The following is a 22357-nucleotide window of genomic DNA, read 5'->3' as shown; positions in this document are numbered from 1 at the left end:
AGTGAGAAATTATGAACCTTTATATGGCTGCTACTCATATATTCTGTTTACCAGGAGTAGATCTGCTACATAAATCAAAATACTTAGGTTTACTTGTTCTCCACAAATACACAACATTTATACAGTTAAGTTTAAACAAAGCATGAATACATTTCGAACATAAAGTGAAATGAGCATTTTAGCAGCACTTTCTTTAGCACTTTTACTGTGCATTTGACAATTGTATATCAGAGAGAAATATCTACCTTCTTGTAATGAAGTTTTTAATGTTTTTATCTGATAGCATCAGACCATCAGTGCCATTTTACAAGATATAGAAGAAAAACAAGAAAATTTACTAGAATTTGAAATAAGAACCCCTGAAGATGCAGGTAAATATGGACCCATACTCAAGTTTGATTATTTCATACATCCAAGGTCATCGCTCCCTCTGCTTCTTAAGGTACAGGTTTATGTCAGAGCTTACTTATGGTGGCTGAAAAGTAACCTTTTTTTTTTATATGATAATAAAGTGCCAGGAATGGGCATTGTAAGTCATTTATGCAAACCAGGAGTTAGTGTAATTGTTGATCAAGATACTTCTAGTCTCAAGGTATAGCATGAGTAAAATGAGAGGTCCTTAGAACCATGATCAGAGATAAGCCACTACTGGTGACATGTTTAGATGAAGATGTGGGGAAAAAAGCATAAGATAGTGACTAGAGATGAGATTATGTTACTCCTTAGTTCCTCAGCTTCACCCAACTATGGTAACCTTTAAAAACAGATCAGAAAAGGAATAGGCAGTTGTGACTCAAGTAGGGCAAATCCTCATACCTTTCAGATGAACAGATAGACCAGGTAAATCTCTCACTGCATAGATGTCTTCCTGTTTACAAAACACTAGTGATTCAAAATGGTAAATTTGACTTTGATTTCTAACCTAATAATCTGAAGTTCTCAAAATTTCAGTGACTATTTGCAAATCTTTGATAGATCACACTTGTGTTTTCTAGAGTTATGACTTACAAGGTAGAAATTAGCTCCTGATAGATGCAGATCTGAATGTTTAAGTAGTTAGCTAAAAAGTAATTTGAAGTATCTTATCAATCTTTTGTGTAATAGGATACAACTATTAGTTCATCTCTTGTCCTAGTCCATACTGTATAGTCTTTAAAAAATTATTTCCTGGGCGCCTGGGTGGCTCAGTTGGTTAAGCGACTGCCTTCGGCTCAGGTCATGATCCTGGAGTCCCTGGATCGAGTCCCACATCGGGCTCCCTGCTCGTCAGGGAGTCTGCTTCTCCCTCTGACCCTCCCCCCTCTCATGTGCTCTCTCTTTCTCATTCTCTCTGTCTCAAATAAATAAATAAAATCTAATAAATAAATAAATATTTCCTTTTAAATTATACCCATTCTGCCTTTCATCTTGGCCTAATACATGGTACATGTTATGATTTGAGGAAAATAATACAAAATAACTTATACCCTCAAATAAATGTGAATAGTTCATATATTTTATTTAGTATTTATAATATCTTATACACCTAAGGTGAATTTCCTAATTTTATAATTTTTTTATTAAAAAGGCATATAAATATACTTCAAAAAATAATAAAGATGAAAAAATATGCTAAAATTACCTACTGTCCCACCACAATATTTGTTTCCTTTCTTTTTCTAAGAATTTAGCTATGCAGTTATACCTCACTAAAATTATTAAAAACTTAGTTTGGATCATGCCAAATTTGCTATTTTAACATTTTTTCCCCCATAGCTGTTATTCTTAGTGGTGCATAGTATCCTGTTCTGTAAATGTTCCAGGGCCTAATTTTTCCCTTTTTGTTGAGCAAAAAATTTACATTTTTCAAATTTTTGGCTATTCTATAGCATATATTTTTCTTAGGAAATATTAACATAATTGGGGCGCCTGGGTGGCTCAGTCGGTTAAGCGGCTGCCTTTGGCTCAGGTCATGATCTCTGGGTCCTGGGATGGAGCCCTGCATAGGGCTCCCTGCTTGGCGGGGAGCCTGCTTCCCCCTCACCCTCTGCCTGCTGCTCCCCCTGCTTGTGTGCTCTCTCTCTCTCTCTGTGTCAAATAAATAAAATCTTAAAAAAAAAAAAAAAGAAATATTAACAGAATTGGAACTACTGGGTCAAAAATATATAAACATTTTTAAATCTATTGATTTGTATTGATAAATTGTTTCATAAAGTATTAGATACTAATTTAATTTGCACTTTCACTGACACACATTAGTGTTTGTTTTCCTTTACACTGCTAACAGCTTCAGTATTTTCATTTAAATTAATTTTAGTAGTTTAATAACAAGAATGCCTAATGCCTCATATTTTCACTTGCCTTATTGATTATTAGTGGTATTTTTCTCTAGTTTTATTTCCTGCTTTGTGAATTGACTATTCCTGTTTGTCTATTAATAAATAGCCATTTTATGTAATCAAGTTATTGACCCCTTTTCTGCCTTAACTGCTGTAAATATGTTTTTCAGCTACTTAACTCTTTTTATGTGTAATGTGTTAATTTATGCTTAAGTACATACATTTTCAAATTCTGTATAGTAAAATGTATCAGCCTTTCCTTTGCTATTTCTTTTAATGCTTTTAAGATTAGAAACTTTTCTCCCCTCCCCATCCCTATGCTTCATAACTTAATTTAATTCTTTTTAGTCAGGATCCCTTTATTTTCATCTCACTGCCCCTTTAAGGGAGGAGAGGAAGGCAATTGGACTCTAGAGTTCTTGGCTAGTAACTAAATACTGACTGCATTGACTCCATCAATCCTTGGCAAATGTCTACAACTTAGTCTATTCAGAGCAGTTTTCTGAGGCTGTTCTGAAGCTTCTACCTGGCTTCTGTGTGGCAGGACAGCACATTTTCCTTTCCCTGGCTCCTCTCAGTCTCCTCCTCCTCCTTCTACCCTCCTCCTTACTCCCTCCCTCCTTCCTTCCTCCTTTCTTCCTTCTTTCTTCTTCTTCTTTTTTTTTTTTTTTTGGTGTCCCCCCCTATACAGGCTCTTTCTCTGAGGGAGAAGCCATCATAGGACCACAGGGCAGGCTCCACACCAAGTCATCAGGATCCTGGCAGTCTGGACCTGTGGTTAGAAGGGAGGACAGTTAATTTCTAGCAGCAACTTTCCCTTTCCCCAGCTGTCCAAACGTCCTTCTCTGTAGGGTCTCAACCTCTAGATGTTCAAGGAGGAAGCCAGGTGTGAGTCCATCATCACCTCAAAACAAAGTTACTACTCTCTTCTTGAGAGACTCCCCGCCCCCGCCCCCGTTAGGCTTGAATAAAGGAGAGAAACCTCGCCTCTCGCTTTGGCTACTCATATTGGAAATTCCCATCCAGTTGAGCAATAGCTCTCTGAAGTATCTTTACAAATTCACCACCTCCGTATTCTGACACCTTCTATATCTTTGATCTGGCTGAAGGATCCAAGAATAATGAATCCCACTGTGTACATTTCTTTGTAAGTTTTTCTTATAGATGTCTTGCATTCACTTGGATATCAGATATCTTTAATGCCTCAACCAAACAGACCAGAAAAATGTTTACTTTGAACATTTCGTATGTTATTTTTTATTAAGTGTTTTAACTCTTTTATTCATTTGAAATCTCTTCCACACATGGCACAAGATAAGGATAGAATAGAGTCTCCCACCCCCATATTACTACTCTATTTGCCTCCTCTTATTTGTTGAATAATTTCTGTCATCCTTGTTTTTCTAATGCCTTATTGCCATATATTAAAATCTTACACATATTAGGGCAATTTCTAAGTTTTCTCTAAGATATCAATGATTAATGTATCTGGTAAATAAGTATATAGTATCAAGTTAATGTAGAATTTTTTTTTTTTTTAAGATTTTATTTATTTATTTGAGAGAGAGAGAGAGCGCACAAGCAGAGGGAAAAGCAGGCTCCCTGCTGAGCAAGGAGCCCGATGTAGGACTTGATCCCAGGGTCCTGAAATTGAGTCCCGCATAGGGCTCCCTACTCAGCAGGGAGTCTGCTACTCCCTCTCCCTCTGCCCCTCCCCCTGCTTGTGCTCTCTCTCTCTCTCTCTCAAATAAATGAATAAAATCTTGAAAAAAAAAAAAAGAAAAACCCAATGTGACAGGGTACATAGTGTGAACATCTTTTATTAAATAATGTCAAATCTGCCAAACAAATTTATATCTAAATTTTTCGTGATCATGTATATTTCCCCCGTTTTTTGGCACATGCATCATATGAAATTAATCCTCAGTCATAGTATTAACAAGACAGAAACTACTCTGGGAACACTGACTCTATACTGATCAAATTATTTGTCTGATTTGCAAAGGGAACAAATTCCTACTCTGAACTTGATTTCATTTCCCACCACTGATTTTCTCTAGTTAAATTATCTAGAAAAATATGCATTGGTCTAAAAAAATTAGGAAAAAACTTAAGAAACAAAGCCAAAGCTGAAATAAATAACAAGTAACTTAAAAGAGGTAAAATGTATTCATCTAAGCCTTTCCATTTGCTGCTTGGGAATCTGAATTTGGACATAATTGACATTTATGTGTAAATCTTGTGGATTTGTGATGGGTGAGGGAGGTCATGATGCCTTTAATTAGGAAGTAGTGGAAGAAAGTAAGAAAATTTTAAGTAATTATTGTAAAAGTAATTTTATATACTACATCTTTAAGTAACCTAGATATCATATAGTCCTATCTAAGTGTTAAGTGTAGAGAACAAAAACTGATAGCATCCTTCTTATTTTTAAGTACATATAATATATAGTTACATATAATATAAATATATAGAATAATACATTAAATATATTAAAAACTTTTACACACACAAATAAACACACTGCTACCAAAGTATTAATGGTAGTCTCTTTTGTGGAGTGAAAGAAGAGTTCGAAGCAGGGGGTTATTTTTCTTCTGTGTTAACATTCATGTTGTTTGAAAAATTTTTTTACAATATATTCCTTTTATATTTTAAAAAGTAATTTTAACAAAATATTTATTTTCCTATTTATCTTTCTTTACTAACCTCTTTTCACAGATAAGGCAGGTGACCATAGAGGTCATTCGACATGTCCAAGCTCGCAAAGCTTAGTGGAGTAGCAGGATTAGAACTCAGGCTGGCCTGCTGTATTCAGGGTACTTTCATAGGGTGGCATAGTTCAGTAAGCCTTGATTTATATATCTGGGCCACTGATATTAGGGAGCAGGATAGGGAAGTAATGGCTTTTTAAGAGTAACAGTAAGGCTGAGTCCTGTGTGATCAAATTTAACGTTTACTATCTCGCATTTAACTGACTTTTTTTTTTTATTACCGTGTTTCCAGAACAATACATTGAAAAGATGTTAGAGATAAAAGAGATTATGGATAATGTGCTTGCCAAACAGAAAGCAGAAAGGGATGATCTGGCTAAAAAATACAGGTGAGTGAAAAAAATAGGAATGCTTTAGAGTTTTCATAATTTATCCCTTTTTAGGTATAATAGTTAGATCTAGAATTTCTTAAGAGTACAAATGTTGTTTAGGACCAAAGAATGACTTTATGAGGTCATCTAATCTATTACCTCCATGGGGAATTGTACTTCCCAGAAAGATATTTTTCTATTTTATTACTTGAAATATTCAGAAAAAGTCATTTTAGTATCTTTTTAAAAAATATTTTTTATTAACATATAATGTATTATTTGTTTCAGAGGTATAGGTCTGTGATTAAACAGTCTTACACAATTCACAGCGCTCACCATAGCAAATACCCTCCCCAGTGTCCATCACCCAATCACCCCATCCCTCCTACCCCCCTCCACTCCAGCAACCATCAGTTTGTTTCCTGAGATTAAAAGTCTCTTATGGTTTGTCTCCCTCTCTGGTTTCATCTTGTTTCATTTTTCCCTCCCTTCCCCTATGATCCTCTGTCTTGTTTCTCAAATTCTTCATATCACTGAGAACATATGAAAATTGTCTTTCTCTGATTGACTTATTTCACTTAGCTTAATACCTTCTAGTTCCATCCACGTCATTGCAAATGGCAAGATTTCGTTTTTTCTATGGCTGCATAATATTCCCTTGTGTATATATGCCACATCTTCTTTATCCATTTGTCTATTGAAGGGCTCTTCGGCTCTTTCCATAGTTTGGCTATTGTGGACGTTGGTGCTGTAAACATTGAGGTGCACGTGCCCCTTCAGATCCTACATTTGTATCGTTGGGGTAAATCCCTAGTAGTCTAGTTGCTGGGTCGTAGGGTAGCACAATTTTCAACTTTCTGAGGAACCTCCATACTGTTTTCCAGAGTGGCTACATCAGCTTGCATTCCCACCAATAGTGTAGGAGGGTTCCCCTTTCTCCCCATCCTCGCCAACATCTGTCGTTTCCTGACTTGTTAATTTTAGCCATTCTGACTGGTGTGAGGTGGTATCTCATTGAGGTTTTGATTTGTAGTTCCCTGATGCCAAGTGATGTTGAGCACTTTTTCATGTGTCTGTTGGTCATTTGGATGTCTTCTTTGCAGAAATGTCTGTTCATGTCTTCTGCCCATTGCTCGATTGGATTATTTTGTTCTTTGGGTGTTGAGTTTGATAAGCTCTTTATAGATTTTGGATACTAGCCCTTTATCTGATATGTCATTTGCAAATATCTTCTCCCATTCTGTCGGTTGTCTTTTCATTTTGTTGACTGTTTCCTTTGCTGTGCAAAAGCTTTTAATCTTGGGTGCCTGGGTGGCTCAGATGGTTAAGCATCTGCCTTCGGCTCAGGTCATGATCCCAGGGTCCTGGGATCGAGTCCCGCATTGGGCTCCCTGCTCAGCGGGGAGCCTGCCTCTCTCTCTCTCTGTCTCTTATGAATAAATAAATAAAATCTTTAAAAAAAAAAAAAAGCTTTTAATCTTGATGAAGTCCCAATAGTTCATTTTTGCCCTTGCTTCCCTTGCCTTTGGGGATGTTTCTAGGAAGAAGTTGCTATGGCTGAGGTCGAAGAGGTCGCTCCCTGTGTTCTTCTCAAGGATTTTGATGGATTCCTGTCTCACATTTAGGTCTTTCATCCATTTTGAGTCTATTTTTGTGTGTGGTGTAAGGAATTGGTCCAGTTTCATTCTTCTGCATGTGGCTGTCCAATTTTCCCAATGCCATTTGTTGAAGAGACTGTCTTTTTTTCCATTGGATATTCTTTCCTGCTTTGTCGAAGATTAGTTGACCATAGAGTTGAGGGTCCATTTCTGGGTTCTCTGTTCTGTTCCATGGATCTATGTTTCTGTTTTTGTGCCAATACCATACTGTCTTGATGATGACAGCTTTGTAATAGAGCTGGAAGTCCGGAATTGTGATGCCACCCGCTTTGCTTTGCTTTGCTTTTTCAACATTCCTCTGGCTATTTGGAATAGCCAGAGGAATATGGAAATATATTCAGTATTTTTTAATTTCTTTTTTTTTTTAAGATTTTATTTATTTGACAGAGAAAGAGACACAGCAAGAGAGGGAACACAAGCAGGGGGAGTGGGAGAGGGAGAAGTAGGCTTCCCATGGAACAGGGAGCCCGATGCGGGACTCGATCCCAGGACTCTGGGATCATGACCTGAGCCGAAGGCAGACGCTTAACGACTGAGCCACCCAGGCACCTAGTATTTTTCAATTTCTGTTGAAATTTATATTCCATATAAATTTTAAGATTATTTGTTCCATTTCTTTGAAAAAAGTTAATGGTATTTTGATAAGGAGTGCATTAAATGTGTAGATTGCTCTAGGTAGCATAGACATTTTCACAGTATTTGTTCTTTCAGTCTGTGAGCATGGAACATTTTTCCATTTCTTTGTGTCTTCCTCAGTTTCTTTCATGAGTATTCTATAGTTTTCTGAGTACAGATTCTTTGCCTCTTTGGTTAGATTTATTCCTAGGTATCTTATGGTTTTGGGTGCAATTGTAAATGGGATCAACTCCTTAATATCTCTTTCTTCTGTCTTATTGTTGGTGTATAGAAATGCCAGCAATTTCTGTGCATTGATTTTATATCCTGCCACTTGGCTGAATTCCTGTTGAGTTCTAGCAGTTTGGGGTGGAGTCTTTTGGGTTTTCCACATGAAGTATCGTATCATCTGCAAAGAGTGAGAGTTTGACTTCTTCTTTGCCGATTCGGATGCCTTTTATTTCTTTTTGTTGTCTGATTGCTGAGTCTAGGACTTCTAGTACTATGTTGAATAGCAGTGGTGGTAGTGGACATCCCTCCATGTTCCTGACCTTAGGGGAAAAGCTCTCAGTTTTTCCCCAATGAGAATGATATTCGCTGTGGGTTTTTCATAGATGGCTTTTATGATATTGAGGTATGTACCCTCTATCCCTACACTGTGAAGAGTTTTATTCAAGAAAGGATGCTGTACTTTGTCAAATGCTTTTTCTGCACCTATTGAGAGGATCATATGGTTCTTGTTCTTTCTTTTATTAATGTATTATATCACATTGATTTGTGGATGTTGAACCAACCTTGCAGCCCAGGAATAAATCCCACTTGGTCATGGTGAATAATCCTTTTAATGTACTGTTGGATCCTATTGGCTAGTATTTTGGTGAGAATTTTTACATCCATGTTCATCAGGGATATTGGTCTGTATTTCTCCTTTTCTTTTTTTTTTTTTTAAAGATTTATTTATTTATTTGAGAGAGCGAGAATGAGAGAGAGAGAGAGAGAGTACATGAGTGGGGGAGGGTCAGAGGGAGAAGCAGGCTCCTCGCTGAGCAGGTAGCCCGATGCGGGACTCGATCCCGGGACTCCGGGATCATGACTTGAGCCGAAGGCAGTCGCCCAACCAACTGAGCCACCCAGGCACCCTGTTTCTCCTTTTCAATGGGGTCTTTGTCTGGTTTTGGGATCAAGGCATTGCTGACCTCATAAAATGAGTTTGGAAGTTTTCCTTCCATTTCTATTTTTGGAACAGTTTCAGAAGAACAAGTATTAATTCTGCTTTAAATGTTTGGTAGAATTCCCCTGGGAAGCCATCTGGCCCTGGACTCTTGTTTGTTGGGAGATTTTTGATTACTCCTTCAATTTCCTTACTGGTTATGGGTCTGTTCAGGTTTTCTATTTCTTCCTGGTTCAGTTTTGGTAGTTTATACATCTCTAGGAATGTATCCATTTCTTCCAGATTATCTAATTTGCTGGCATATAGTTGCTCATAATATGTTCTTATAATTGTATTTCTTTGGTGTTGGTTGTGATCTCTCCTCTTTCATTTGTGATTTTATTTATTTGGGTCCTTTAAGACATCTTAGTATCTTAAAAAGTTGTCTACAGCCAAGAATTTTATGAAAATGTCTCTAGTTATGAATCCCCAAAATAAATTTCTTTCTGTAGTGAACTCAGATTTTTTACATTACAAATTTTTATTTTGCTTTCACAAATGTCGTCTTTCCAAGCAGTGTAACCATGTATATTATTTAGTTTTGTGTATTTCTAAACTTCTTAGAGTTTTTAAGAGGTTTCATCTTGATGCTATTGGTTATATACTGCTTTTTGTCCTTTTCTTGAGACAGATATGTTATACGCAACTAATGAATCATTGAACACTACATCAAAAACTAATGATGTACTATATGCTGGCTAATTGAACATAATAATAAAAAAAGAAAAATGTTATATATTTTTTTCTTGTTTGGGCATTATTTTTATTAGTTTTTTATAGACTTAGCTATATATGCCTCTTCTTTTCTCAATGATGAGAACTTTTAAGATTTACTCTCTTAGCAACTTTCAAATATACAATACAGTATTATTAACTATAATCACCATGCTGTACATTATATCCCCATGACTTACCTATTGTATTACTAGATATTTGTACCTTTTGGCTCCCTTCACCCATTTCACCCACCCTCCACCTTCCACCTCTGGCAACCACCAAACTGTTCTCTGTATCTGTGGGTTCAGTTTTTTGTGGGTTTTTAAATTGCACATATAAGTGAGACCATACAGTATTTGTTTTTCTGTTTCTGACTTATTTCACCTAATATAATGCTCTCAATGTCTGTGCATATTGTCAAAAATGGGAGGATTTCTTTCTTTTTCATGGCTGAATAATATTTCTCTCTCTGTGTGTGTGTGTGTGTGTGTGTGTACATACCACATTTTATTTATTTATCCTTTGATGGACATGTAGGTTGTTTCCATGTCTTGGCTATTTTTAATAATGCTGCTGTGAATATGGGATTGTAGATACTTTTTTGACCTTATTATTTATTCACATGTGCTCTTTCTAATTTCCTTTATATTCTTGTAAACATTTGACATCTATTGCATATTCAATTTTTTTTCTGAACTTATTTAAAAATCAGTTTCCTGTTTTCATTTATAAATCTTCTGTCTTCATTTTGCTTTTCTCTCCAGTGAATAAGTATCACAAATTCATGTCTATTTCCCATTTTCCTGTCAGTATAATGCAAGTGAGCTTAAAAGACCTATAGGTGGGTAATTGACTGCAGGATATTTTCTAGAAGGCTTTGGAGAAGGCTAGCTTCTATTTTCTTTTATGTCCTATGATTAACAATATACCAAGAATTTTGGAAAGTTCTTGATCAGTTGGGTTTGCAGGTGTGTAAATCCTTATTAATATTGCTATAAGACTTAAAATCTTGTAATCTGAAATGCACTTTTATTTTTCTATCTGAACTCTGTTTTAAATGTGATATTACTGGGGCGCCTGGGTGGCTCAGTTGGTTGGGCAGCTGCCTTCGGCTCAGGTCGTGATCCCAGAGTCCCGGGATCGAGTCCCGCATCAGGCTCCCTGCTCAGCAGGGAGTCTGCTTCTCCCTCTGACCCTCCTCCCTCTCATGCTCTCTGTCTCTCATTCTCTCTCTCGCAAATAAATAAAATCTAAAAAAAAAATTTTTAAATGTGATATTACTAATTTTTTTCTTTCTCCTCTATCAGCTTCTTACATTTTATGCTACTAGTTGTTTGCTTATCTAACTTCTTCTGCTGCTTCTTCCACTTACATCTGCTACTCACTTTAACATCCATTCTGCTTGGAATTCAATACTAACAACTCTAAACTGCGATAGGAGAGACAGATATCTATACTATTGCTGTCCCTTAAAGCAGCTGCTTAAGGGCGATCCCTGAGGGTCCCTGAGACCATTTAAAGGGGTGTGTGAAGTCAAAACTATTTTTATAATAAAACTGAGATGTTATTTGCCTTTTTGGCTCGCATTCTCTCATGAGTGTGTAATGGAATTTTCTAGAGGCCACATGAACTGTGATAACATCATTATTCTAATAGCTAATGGAATGTATGCTTGTATATTCTTGTGTTTTAAAATTTTCTGTTTTATTTTCTAAAACAGTAAATATTAATAGATATACCCATATAAACAAAAGCTTGGGTTCCTCAAAAATTTTTAAGAGTATAAAAAAGTCATAAGACCAAAACTTTTGAGAACTACTGGAAACAAAGAGTCTAGTATCCTGAAGGTCACTGTAGAATAGGTGGGTATAACCAAAAGAAAAAGGTGTATGGATCAGCCATTTTCTCTCAAAATCAAGCCCCTTATAGTCACACAGGATAATGTTTATCTGGGTGGTCCCTCTGTACAGCCTTAAAGTATAATTACAGTAATTACTTGATGGACTAACATTTCTCAGGTCTAGCCTAGGTATTACTCACAAAACAGTCTCACTTCTCCATAGTTCTAAGGGAACTTAAGTGGAACTTATTCCTAAATGTTACTTCCTGATACACCTTTCCACTATAAAGAGGTAAGCAAACTCCAGATTTAAAGAATGGTATTCCTCCTTGGCCATCAGTTGCTACCTTCCAACTAAACAACGCCAGTTTTGTTTTTCAGAGCTGACTCACAACTGGTAAATAATGTAAATGTGGATAACCACACCATCACCTCTATGAAAAGGCAGTCTTATTCACCTTAAGAGTCATTTCCCTCTCAGAGGAAATTCATTGCAAAAATAGACTCTTGTGTACTTTGGGCTAATTAAATTTAAATTGAGACAAAGTATCTTTAAAATCTAAATGACTACTAAAAAAAAGTTTTCTACTGTTTTTGTATTTTTTTCTCTTTCTGTTTCTTTCTCTAGGGTGTCCGTAGAATCATTTAAGCAAGGAGTCCTGAGAGAACAACTGGCTAACTTGGCCACAAGACAGAAGAACCTTTTAGTTGTGGCAAAAAAAACAGAAAAAAATTAGCCAGAAAATTCAAAACTATAAAAACATTACATCTTTGTCTGGTCCTAGTTTGAGGAATCTGCCATCCAGCTCAGAAATCACTAGTGAAAAGAACAGCCAAGAGCTTACCAGTCTGGAAAATTCATTGCAGCCCCAATCAGGTTCACTTTCTCCTGTAGGCCATATTTGTGGAAGCATGCAAGAAACACAGTTGTCTCTGGATATGTGGAATGGCAGCCAAAATACCAACACTTGTGTAAACTCAGAAACAGTGAGAAGAGAAGAATTTTCTGGAAATGAACTGAATTCTAAACAAAATGTCAATGACTGTACCTTGGATGGGTTATCAAAATCCAGACATTCAGATGGTAGTAAGAAGATTAAATTACCATCCCAACCTGTTGCCTTTATTACTCAAGAACATTCGCAAAAAGAAAATGATCTTATAGAAACTCCAGCCAGAGGGCACAAATCCTATAGTAGTCCTTCAGCAGTAACTAGTACATTAAATATTTCAGAGACTACAAGCATACTTGCTGAAAATGATGCCCATCCATCGACTTTTATTTGCGATCAGGCTCCTACCAGTTGTGATCCAAAAAGAAGGAAGAGGAAGATAGCTTCCCAGCAACAACCTAGGGGGACATTAGAATCCCTGGCACATCAAGGGACTGATGATGCCTTAGGCAGCAGCAGTACTGGGTATCAGACGAAATCATATCTTAAAAAATCAGCTTTTGCTGTTCCCCATGCTAGTGACAGTCAGAACTCCTCTTCCTCTGGGTGTGGCCGTCAACGTACGATAAGAAAGCCTTTAAACTACAGCACTAGGAAGAAATGTATGCAGATAAAGGATCTGATATTACTCGGAAGAATTAATCCAGGAAATAACATTCTGGAATTCAAAACACAGGTATCCTATTTTTTTTCTCTAAAATCATGTAATTTTATAAATAAGTTAATAAAGGTTGCTCTCAAAAAGTGTAGGCTTTTAGCTCTAATTAGAGAAATAGTGTTTGGCTGGGCTTTTTTTTTTTTTTTAAAGATTTATTTGTTTATTTGAGAGAGCAAGAATGAGAGAGAGTACATGAGAGGGGGGAGGGTCAGAGGGAGAAGCAGGCTCCTCGCTGAGCAGGGAGCCCAATGCGGGACTCGACCCCGGGACTCCAGGATCATGACCTGAGCGGAAGGCAGTTGCTTAACCAACTGAGCCACCCAGGCGCCCCTTGGCTGGGCTTCTTGAATGAAGGGATATGCCAATATGTTCTTAGTGAGTGAAATCATGTTTTTAGGATTGCTCTATACATTTTGGTCACAAGCACCTTTGGGCTCTGAGGACAGAATTAGTCAATTATATTGCCTCAGGAAGGATTTAAGAACAGCATAAACATAATAAATTGGAGCTTTCTTTGGTTCCAGAGTTTAGGGAATTACTGCATACTGCTAAAGCTTCCCCTGATAAGGGATAGGAATAAATTCCTCTTCCATAGGAGCTCAATTTAGAAACAAGAAGTAACTTGGAATTAGGATAAATCTGACTCGAAACAATATCACATAATGCATAAAAATAGAAAAGGAAAAAAATTGTTCTACTAGAAATACCTACAAAAGAGTTTTCCTCTCTCCTTTGCCCACATTCACTTTTTGAAAGAGGAATTCGGAGTGGCAGTGACTGCAGGAGTCCTAGAATGCTTCTTTGCTTAGGGATCACTAGTTGAACAGAAAGCAGTCCTGGCTAACCAGAATTTAATGTGAATGACCACTGTTTCTAGTCCTTCCATTTCTGGTTAATAAGGTTTTTCCTAATAAACTTTACTTATAAGTTAGGAGCAAAAAAAAATTAATTTTAAAATTCCAAACAGTAGTGTAAAGACCAAGTTAGTAGCTTGATCTCAGGTCCCTTGATGTTCCTGTTTGCTTGCCTGTCAACCAGTTTATCGTTAAGTAGTACCTACTTCAGATTAGCCAGAGCGACTCAGATTTTAGTTAGTAAATTAGTTATGTTAACTCAGATTTTGACAGTTGTGGCTATTTCTCTGGTATATATAATAATAAAAATATAATATTTCAATATAATAATAAAATAATAAAGTAATAAAATAATAAATAATAAAATAATAATAAATAAATAATAAAATTTCAATATAACTTTTCATATTTTGACTATTTCTTAACAGCTTTATTGAGATATGATTAACATACACTACATGTATTTAAATTATGCAGTTTGACAGATTTTGACATATATAGTATACACCTGTGAAACCATGACCACAAACAAGGTAATGAACATATCCATCACCCCCAAAAGTTTCTTTTTGCCTTATTATATACCTCCTTCATACCCCTTTCTTCCCATGCTGAGCTCTAGACAATTACTGTTCTGCTTCTTGTCCCTGTACTTTAGCTTGCATGTCTAAGAATTCTGTAAAAATGGAATTACACCATATGTATTCATTTTTGTCTGGCTTCTTTTTTCTGAACATAATTATTTGAGAATCACCGCCATTAGAGCATATATAAGTAGTTAATTCCTTTTTTATTGTTGTGTAGTGTGTAGAACAAACTGCAGTTCATTTGTCATTTCATCTGTGATAGACATTTAGGTTGTTTCCAGTTGTTGACTATCACAAATAAAACTACTATGAACATTGGTGTACAAATTTTGGTATGATACAGGCTTTTGCTTTTCTTGGGTAAATACACAGGAGTGGAGTGGCTGGATAAAATATATGGTAAGTATATATTTAACTTTTTAAGAAACTGCCAAAGTTGTTTGTAACATATTACATTCCCACCAGCTGTGTATGAGTATTCTAGTTCCTCCACATTCCTACTTAGCTAACACTTAGTATGATCAATCTGTTAATTTTAGCCGTATGACATGTAATGTAGATGTATGTATGTAATATGTATGTATGTGTAATAGTTTATCATTGTGGTTTTAATTTGCATTTAATAATGATTAGTTATGTTGAGTATCTTTTCATATGCTATTTGTCATCCATATTTATTCTTTGGTGAAGCTTTTTTTCAAATATTTGCCCATTTTTTAATTAGTTGCTTGTTCTCTTGTTTTGATATTTGTTTTGATATATTTTGGATATAAGTCCTTTATCAAACGTATACTTTGCAAATATTTTCTCCTAGTGTATGGCTTGTCTTTTCATTCTCTCAAAATTATCTTACAAGGAACAGAAGTTTAAAATTTTGACGTAGTCCAACTTAGCAATTTGCTCTTTCACTGATTATGTTTTTAGTATCATATCTAAGAATTCTTTGTCTAACCCAAGGTCACAAAGATTTTCTCCTAGAATTTAGGTTTATGATCCATTAGTTTTTGTATGTGGTACAAAGTAGGATCCCCATTCATATTTTTAAATTTGGATATTTAATGCTTCCAGCAACATGTGTTGAAAAAATTACCCTCTGTTGAATTGTCTTTGCACCTTTGTAGAAAATCATTTGTTCCATACATGTGCCTATTTCTGGACTCCCTATTCTGTTTAACTTATCTATTTGTCTGTCTTACTATGAATACCATCTTGACTGTATAGCTCTATAATAAGTGTTAGAATCAGTAACACTGATTGTACAGTTACTACACAGTAGTGTTGGGGCACCTGGGTGGCTCAGTCGGTTAAGCAGCTGACTCTTGGTTTCAGCTCAGGTCATGATCTCAGAGTCATAAGATTGAGCCCTACGTCAGGCTCCATGCTCAGTATGGAGTTGACTTATCCCTCTCCCTCCCCCTCTGCCCCTCTCCCTGCTCATGCATGCACACCCACTCTCTCAAATAAATAAATAAAATCTTTTCTAAAAAATCAGGTAGTGTTAGTCCTCCAATTTTGTTCTCCCTTTTCTAAAGTGTTTTGGCTATTCTAGGTCATTTGCAATCCCATATGAATTTTAGAGTGAGTTTTTCAGTTTCTTTTTTTAAAAAAGGGGTGCTATTATTTTTAATGGTATTGAGTTGAATCTGTAATTTTGAGACAAATGACATGCTTTTAGCAATATTAAGTTGTCTAAACCATGAACATGATATAGCTCTTCTTAATTTAGGTCTTCTCTTTTTTTCCCAGCAGTTGTAGAAGTCAATATAAAGGTCTTTCACGTCTTTTATCAGATTTATCCCTAAGTATTTCATGTTTTTGATAGTATTATATATGACATTTTTTAAGTTTTAATTTTTGGTTGTTTATTGCTAATAGGTAGAAATACAATTGTTTTTTGTATTTTGAGATGTTATCATACAACCTTGCTAAACTCACTTACTACTTCCTATAAATTTTTGGAGATTTCATTGGATTCTCTATATAGATGATCATGTCTATAAATAAAGACAGTTTTACTTCTTTCTTTCCATTGTGAATGCTTTTTATTTCTTTTTTGGATGCACTAGCTAAAACCTCCAGTACAGTGTTGAAATAAAATAATAAGATCAAACTTCTATTTTTTTTCCCTAAAACTATGTTTCTTAGAAAAAATTTAGTCTTTCACTGTTAAATACAATGTTAGCTGTAGGTTTTCTCATAAATGCCCTTAATCAGGCTGAGTAAGTTCTTTCTTTTCCTAGTTTCTTGAATGTTTTTATCAGAAGGGGTATTAGATTTTGTCAGATGTTCTTTCTACATATATTGAGATGATCATGTGGATTTTGGTTTGCATTCTGTTGATATATTGTATAACATTATTTGATCTTTGGATATTAAACCAACCTTGCATTCCTGGGAAAGCAGACAAATCATTCTTGGTCATGGTATATAATTCTTTTTATATGTTGCTGGATTTGGCTTTCTAGTAGGCTGTTGAGGATTTTTGCATCCATATTTATTGAAGATATTGATCTGTAGTTTCCTTGTATTTGTCTGGTTTGGTATTAAGGTAATACTTGTCTCACAAAAGTGTTTCTCCTTTTCTATCTTTTGGAATATTGGTAATACAGAATACTGGTTTTAAGTCTTCTTTAAATGTTTGAGAGTAATCAGCAATGAAGCCATCTGTACTGGGATTTTTTTTTGTAGATAGTTTTTTTGTGTTAATTCAGTCTCTTTACTTACAGGTTTTTTCAAATTGTCTCTTCTTGAATCATTTTTGGTAGTTTTTATCTTTCTAGAAATTTGTCTATTTTATCTTATTTATTGGCATAGAATTCTTGATAGTTTCTCTTGTAATCCTTTTTTATTTCACTTGGTTCAGTAGCAGTGTACCCATTTTCATTGCTGACCTTAAGTAATTTGAGTCTCTTCACTTGTTTTTCTTGGTCAATCTAGCTAAAGCTTTGTTGATTTTGTTAATATTTTCAAAGAATCACTTTTGATTTTACTGATTTTATCTATTGTTTTTCTATTGCCACTTTTATTTATTTCCACTCTAATATTTATTTCCTTCTTTCTGCATGCTTTGGGTTTAGTTTGCTGTTTTTTTTTTCCAGTGTCATCAGTGTAAGTTTAGGTTAATGATTTGAGATTTTTCTTCTTTTTCCATATAGGCATTTACAGCTATAAATTTCCCTTTAATCCAGTGCTTTTGCTGCATCCCATAGTTCTTGGTATGTTGTATCTTCGTTTTCATTCATTTCAAAGTATTTTCTAATTTGCCTTTTGATTACCTCTTTAACCCATTAGTTACTTAGGAGTATGTTGTTTGATTTCCACATAACTGTGAGTGTTCCATTTTTTTATTATTAATTTCTAATTTCATTCTGTTGCATTTAGAGAATATACTTAGTATTATTTCAATCCTTTTAAATTTTCTGAGATTTATTTTATGGCTTTACTAGCAGATGGCCCATCCTAAAAAAAGTTCCATGAGCACATGAGAAGAATATTCTTCTGTTGTTAGGAGAAGTTTTTTATAGATGCCTTTTGGGTCTAGTTGGTTTATAGCACTGCTCAAGTTTTCTCTTTTCTCATTGATCGTCTGCTGTTTGTTCTAGACATTAATGAAAGTGGAGTTGTGTTGTTAATAGAAAACAAAGTGGAGTTCTGTTACTGTTGAATTGTCCATTTCACCCTTCATTTCTGTTAATTTTTGTTTCATGTGTGTCAGTGCTCTTTCATTATGTGCATGTGTGTTTATAATTATATCTTCCTGATGCATTAACCCTCTCCTCATTACAAAATGTCCCTCATTATCTCTAGTAACATTTTTTGTTCTAAAGTCTATTTTGTGTGATATTAGTTATAGCTGCTCCAGTTTTTTTGAGGTTGCTGTTTGCATGATATATCTTTCTCCATCCTTTCATGTTCAATTTACTTGTCTCTTTCAATTTAGTCTGTTTTGTGTATGCACAAATTGCTAAATTGGATCTTGTTTTTTTAACTTAGTCTGACAACCTTTGCCTTTTGAGTAGGTTTTTTTAATCCACTCTCATTCAGTTAATGTTATTAATATTATTGGATTTATGTCTGCTGTTTTACTTTTGTTTTCAGTATGTCTCATGTCTTTTTTGTTCCTCTGTACTTCTTTATTACTTTCTTTTGCATTAAGTGAATATTTTCCATTACAGCATTTTAGTTTCTTCAGTGACTTTTTTTCACCGTATTTTTCGAGGTATTTCCATAGTGCTTACCCTAGGACATCTTCACTTATCAGAATCAGCTTCAGATTTATACTAACCTAATTCTAGTGAGACAAAGAACTGTAATTCCTACATAGCTCTGTCCCTCTTTCCATATTATTATTATGTGTATTATATATATAAATGTTATAAATGAAACAATTCATTGTTATGATTATGACTTTATCTTGTGATTTGTAAAGAAACAGAAGTAAGCAAGTGTATGTTTATAGATTTTGTTATATTAACCTTCTTATTTACCCTTTCATTTGTTCCTGTGGATTTGAGTTACCATCTGGTATCATTCCCTTAGCAAAAGAAAACTTTGCTCCCACCCATCTCCTTTTTGCTATTTCCAAATATGTACATTATATACCTATTGTTTTATATAATTATTTTTTAAATCCGTTAAGAGAAGAAAGGAGAAGAAATATTTGTCCATACTGTCTTTTATAATGTGTAATTACCTTTACTGATGCTATTTGTTTTCTCATGTGGATTCATTTTACCATTTGGGGTCACTTGCTTTCAACGTGAAAAACTTCCTCTGGTATTTCTTATCAGGTATGCTAGCAACAGATTCTCTCCATTTTTGTTTACCTGGGAATGTTTTTATTTAACTTTATTTTTGAAAGGTAGCTTTGCTGGATATAGGATTCTTGGTTGACACTTTTTTCTTTATACCCTTTGAATATGTTATTCCACTGCTTCTGGCCTCCATTGTTTCTGATAAGAAGCCAGCTAGTAATCTTCTTAGGGTTACCTTGTAAGTGATGTCATTTTTCTCTTGCTTCTTTCAATATTTTCTCATTGTCTTTGACTTTCAGCATGTATCTGTTTATGAATTTTTTCGTGTTTATCCTACTTGGAAGTCACTGAGCCTCCTTCTGAAAATACAGATTAATGTTTTTCAGTAAATTTGGGAAGTTTTCAGCCATTATTTTTTCAAGTATGTTTTCTGTTCCTTTTTCTCTCTCTTGTCCTTCTAGTACTCCCATTATGCATATGTTAATGTGTTTAATGGTGTCCCACATTTCTGTGAGGCCTTTTCATTTTTCTACATCCTTTTTTCTTTCTGTTCTTCAGCCTTCATAATCTCTGTTGATCCTTCAGGTTTATTAATTCTTTCTTCTGACATCATGAATCTGTTGAACCCCTCTAGTAAATTTTTCATTTCAGTTATTATACTTTTCAAGTCCATAACTTCTATTTGGTTCTTTTTTATAAATTCTGTCTCTTTATTGATATTCTCTCTTTGATATGACACTATCATCATACCTTCCTTTACTTCTTTATTTATGGTTTCTTTTCATTATTTTAACATTTTTATAATGACTGTTTAGAAGTCTTTGTTAAGGGGCACCTGGGTGGCTGTCATTAAGCGTCTGCCCTCGGCTCAGGTCATGATCTTGGGGTCCTGGGATCGAGCCCTGCATTGGGCTTCCTGCTCGGCAGGAAGCCTGCTTCTCCCTCTCCCACTCCCCCTGCTTGTGTTCCCTCTCTAGCTGTGTCTCTCTGTGTCAAATAAATAAATAAAATCTTTTTTTAAAAAAAAAGTCTTTATTAAATCCAACATTTAGTCATTCTCACAGATGTTTTCTGTTGCTTTATTTGTTTTGATGTATGTGTCATAGTTTCCTGTTTTTCCACGTGTCAGTTTTTGGTTGGAACTGGACATCTTATATATTTTGAAAGATGTAGCAACTCTGTGTACTGGCCCCCACCTTCTCTTAGGCTTGTTGTTGTTATGTGCCTGCTTATTTAGTTACTGGCTAGATTGTTTTAGTGGAGGTTATTTTTCCCTACTATAGTGTTAAACTTTTGATACTGTACCACATAGACTGAGACCTTGGCAGGTCTCTCTTTGATTGTCTCTTTCCCTCTCCATACCTAGCCATTAAGCTCCAGTTATTGCTGGTTAATTATTATATTGTTTTCAGTGATGACCTGGAGCATAAATTGCTCTACAGACTAATCCAGTCAAGTGTGTGTTCCTTTGAAGGGATAGTTTATGAAGTCAGTGTTTGAGTTTACTCTAGGAATGCTCCTCCCTACTATTTCTTTTCCCAGTTCTCTCCTAAAAACTAGCCAGCCTACAATTCAGCCTGTATCCCCAGTGAATCTACCAATTTACTTCCAATTGCTTTTTACCACAACCTGTACTGCCTTTAAAGTGCCCTTGAGCTTGAACTTCTCCATGGTCTGTTGTAAATGAAGTCATTTCCTTTGGAGGAGATTAGGAACCATCTGTTTTAAGGCTTGCTTCTTTTCCAAGACAAAATCACTGTGCCATAGCTCTGGAGCTGGGGTGGGGACATAGCAACTTTTCTCTGAAAGACACCCGGCTTTAGGAGCTGAGCATTTAGCCAAGGCAGGCACGTTAGCCTCATACCTTTACAGCTTGTCTCTCCTGACATGAAACCACTACCTTACAAGCCAGCTAGGGGTGATCAGGGTCCTACTAGTCTCAGTGCCACCATGCCAAAGGTGGAGCCTCTGCCTCACCAGTACAGACTATGCAGAAGGGTTCCCCCACCTCTTGGCTGCACTCAGAACTTAGCCTTAGCAAGAGATAACTGAGGGCAAGATGAGAAAAGCTGATATCCTTCCCCTAACAAGAAGGTAGCCCTCTGATTGGAGGCTATAGGGAGAGGGAGCCCTGTGTTCTTGGCTGCAAGTGGAATCTGGAGTGAAATCTGCACCTCACTGAGTTGGGAAGGGGGAGAAAGAAAGCAATCTTGATTCACATACCACAGACTCACCTTTTTTTTCCCACCTAGTTGTCATAGATTTTGCTGAATAGATGGCTCTTTATTTGCTGCATGCGTTTACGACCATTTCCAGATTTAAACTATTTTTTTAAATACTTTTCATCTGGGACTGGATCCTCACATTGTCATACCAGAAGTTGATTCTAGAATATTTACATTCGGGGCACCTGGGTGGCTCATTCAGTTAAGCATCTGACTTTGGCTCAGATCATGATCTCAGAGTCCTGGGACTGAGCCCCACATTGGGCTCCCTGCTTAGCAGGGAGTCTGCTTGTCCTGCTCCCTCTCCCCTTCCCCCACTCATGCGCTCTCATGCTCTCTCTCAAATAAATAAAATCTTTAAAAAAAAGAATATTTATATTCAGCGGGACTTTTGATATAGTTAGGTTTAAATCTATCACATGGCATCTGTTTCTATTTCTCTCATCTCTTCTTTGTTCCCTTTTTCATTTTTTTATGCTTTATCTCCTTTGTTGGTTTATTAGCTACAACTCTTTACTTCAGTTGTGGCTTTAGAGTTTATAGAACATATTTTTAACTTCTCCCAGTCTACCTGTAAGTAATATTATACCACTTCATGTATACTGTAAGAACCTCAAACTAGTATGCTTCCATTTCTCTACTCCTGACCTTTGTGTTACCATATATTTTACCTTTACCTAATGTTATAAATTCCACACTGCATTATTATTTTTGTTTAAGCAGTCAGTTATCTTTTAAGCAGATTTAAATAATAAGAAAAATATTTCTGGGGCGCCTGGGTGGCTCAGTCATTAAGCGTCTGCCTTCGGCTCGGGTCATGATCCCCAGGGTCCTGGGATCGAGCCCCGCATCGGGCTCCCTGCTCCGCGGGAAGCCTGCTTCT

The 22357-nt window shown here is 35.8% G+C and overlaps 1 protein-coding gene across 1 annotated transcript in view; it reads left to right on the top strand.

The window, feature by feature from the left end:
* The window catches only part of ANKRD31 (ankyrin repeat domain 31), a 140637-nt gene that overhangs the window by 97613 nt on the left and 20667 nt on the right, over positions 1 to 22357 (top strand). The window contains 4 exon segments of the mRNA XM_044916663.1: positions 284 to 371; positions 5325 to 5421; positions 12072 to 12159; positions 12161 to 13072. Of these exon segments, the coding sequence (XP_044772598.1) occupies positions 284 to 371; positions 5325 to 5421; positions 12072 to 12159; positions 12161 to 13072 (1185 nt within the window).

This window comes from Neomonachus schauinslandi, chromosome 7 (assembly GCF_002201575.2).
Source record: "Neomonachus schauinslandi chromosome 7, ASM220157v2, whole genome shotgun sequence".
Taxonomy (NCBI): Eukaryota; Metazoa; Chordata; class Mammalia; order Carnivora; family Phocidae; genus Neomonachus; species Neomonachus schauinslandi.
Note: the sequence above shows the minus strand (reverse complement) of the source record. Positions and strands in the feature narration are given on the sequence as shown.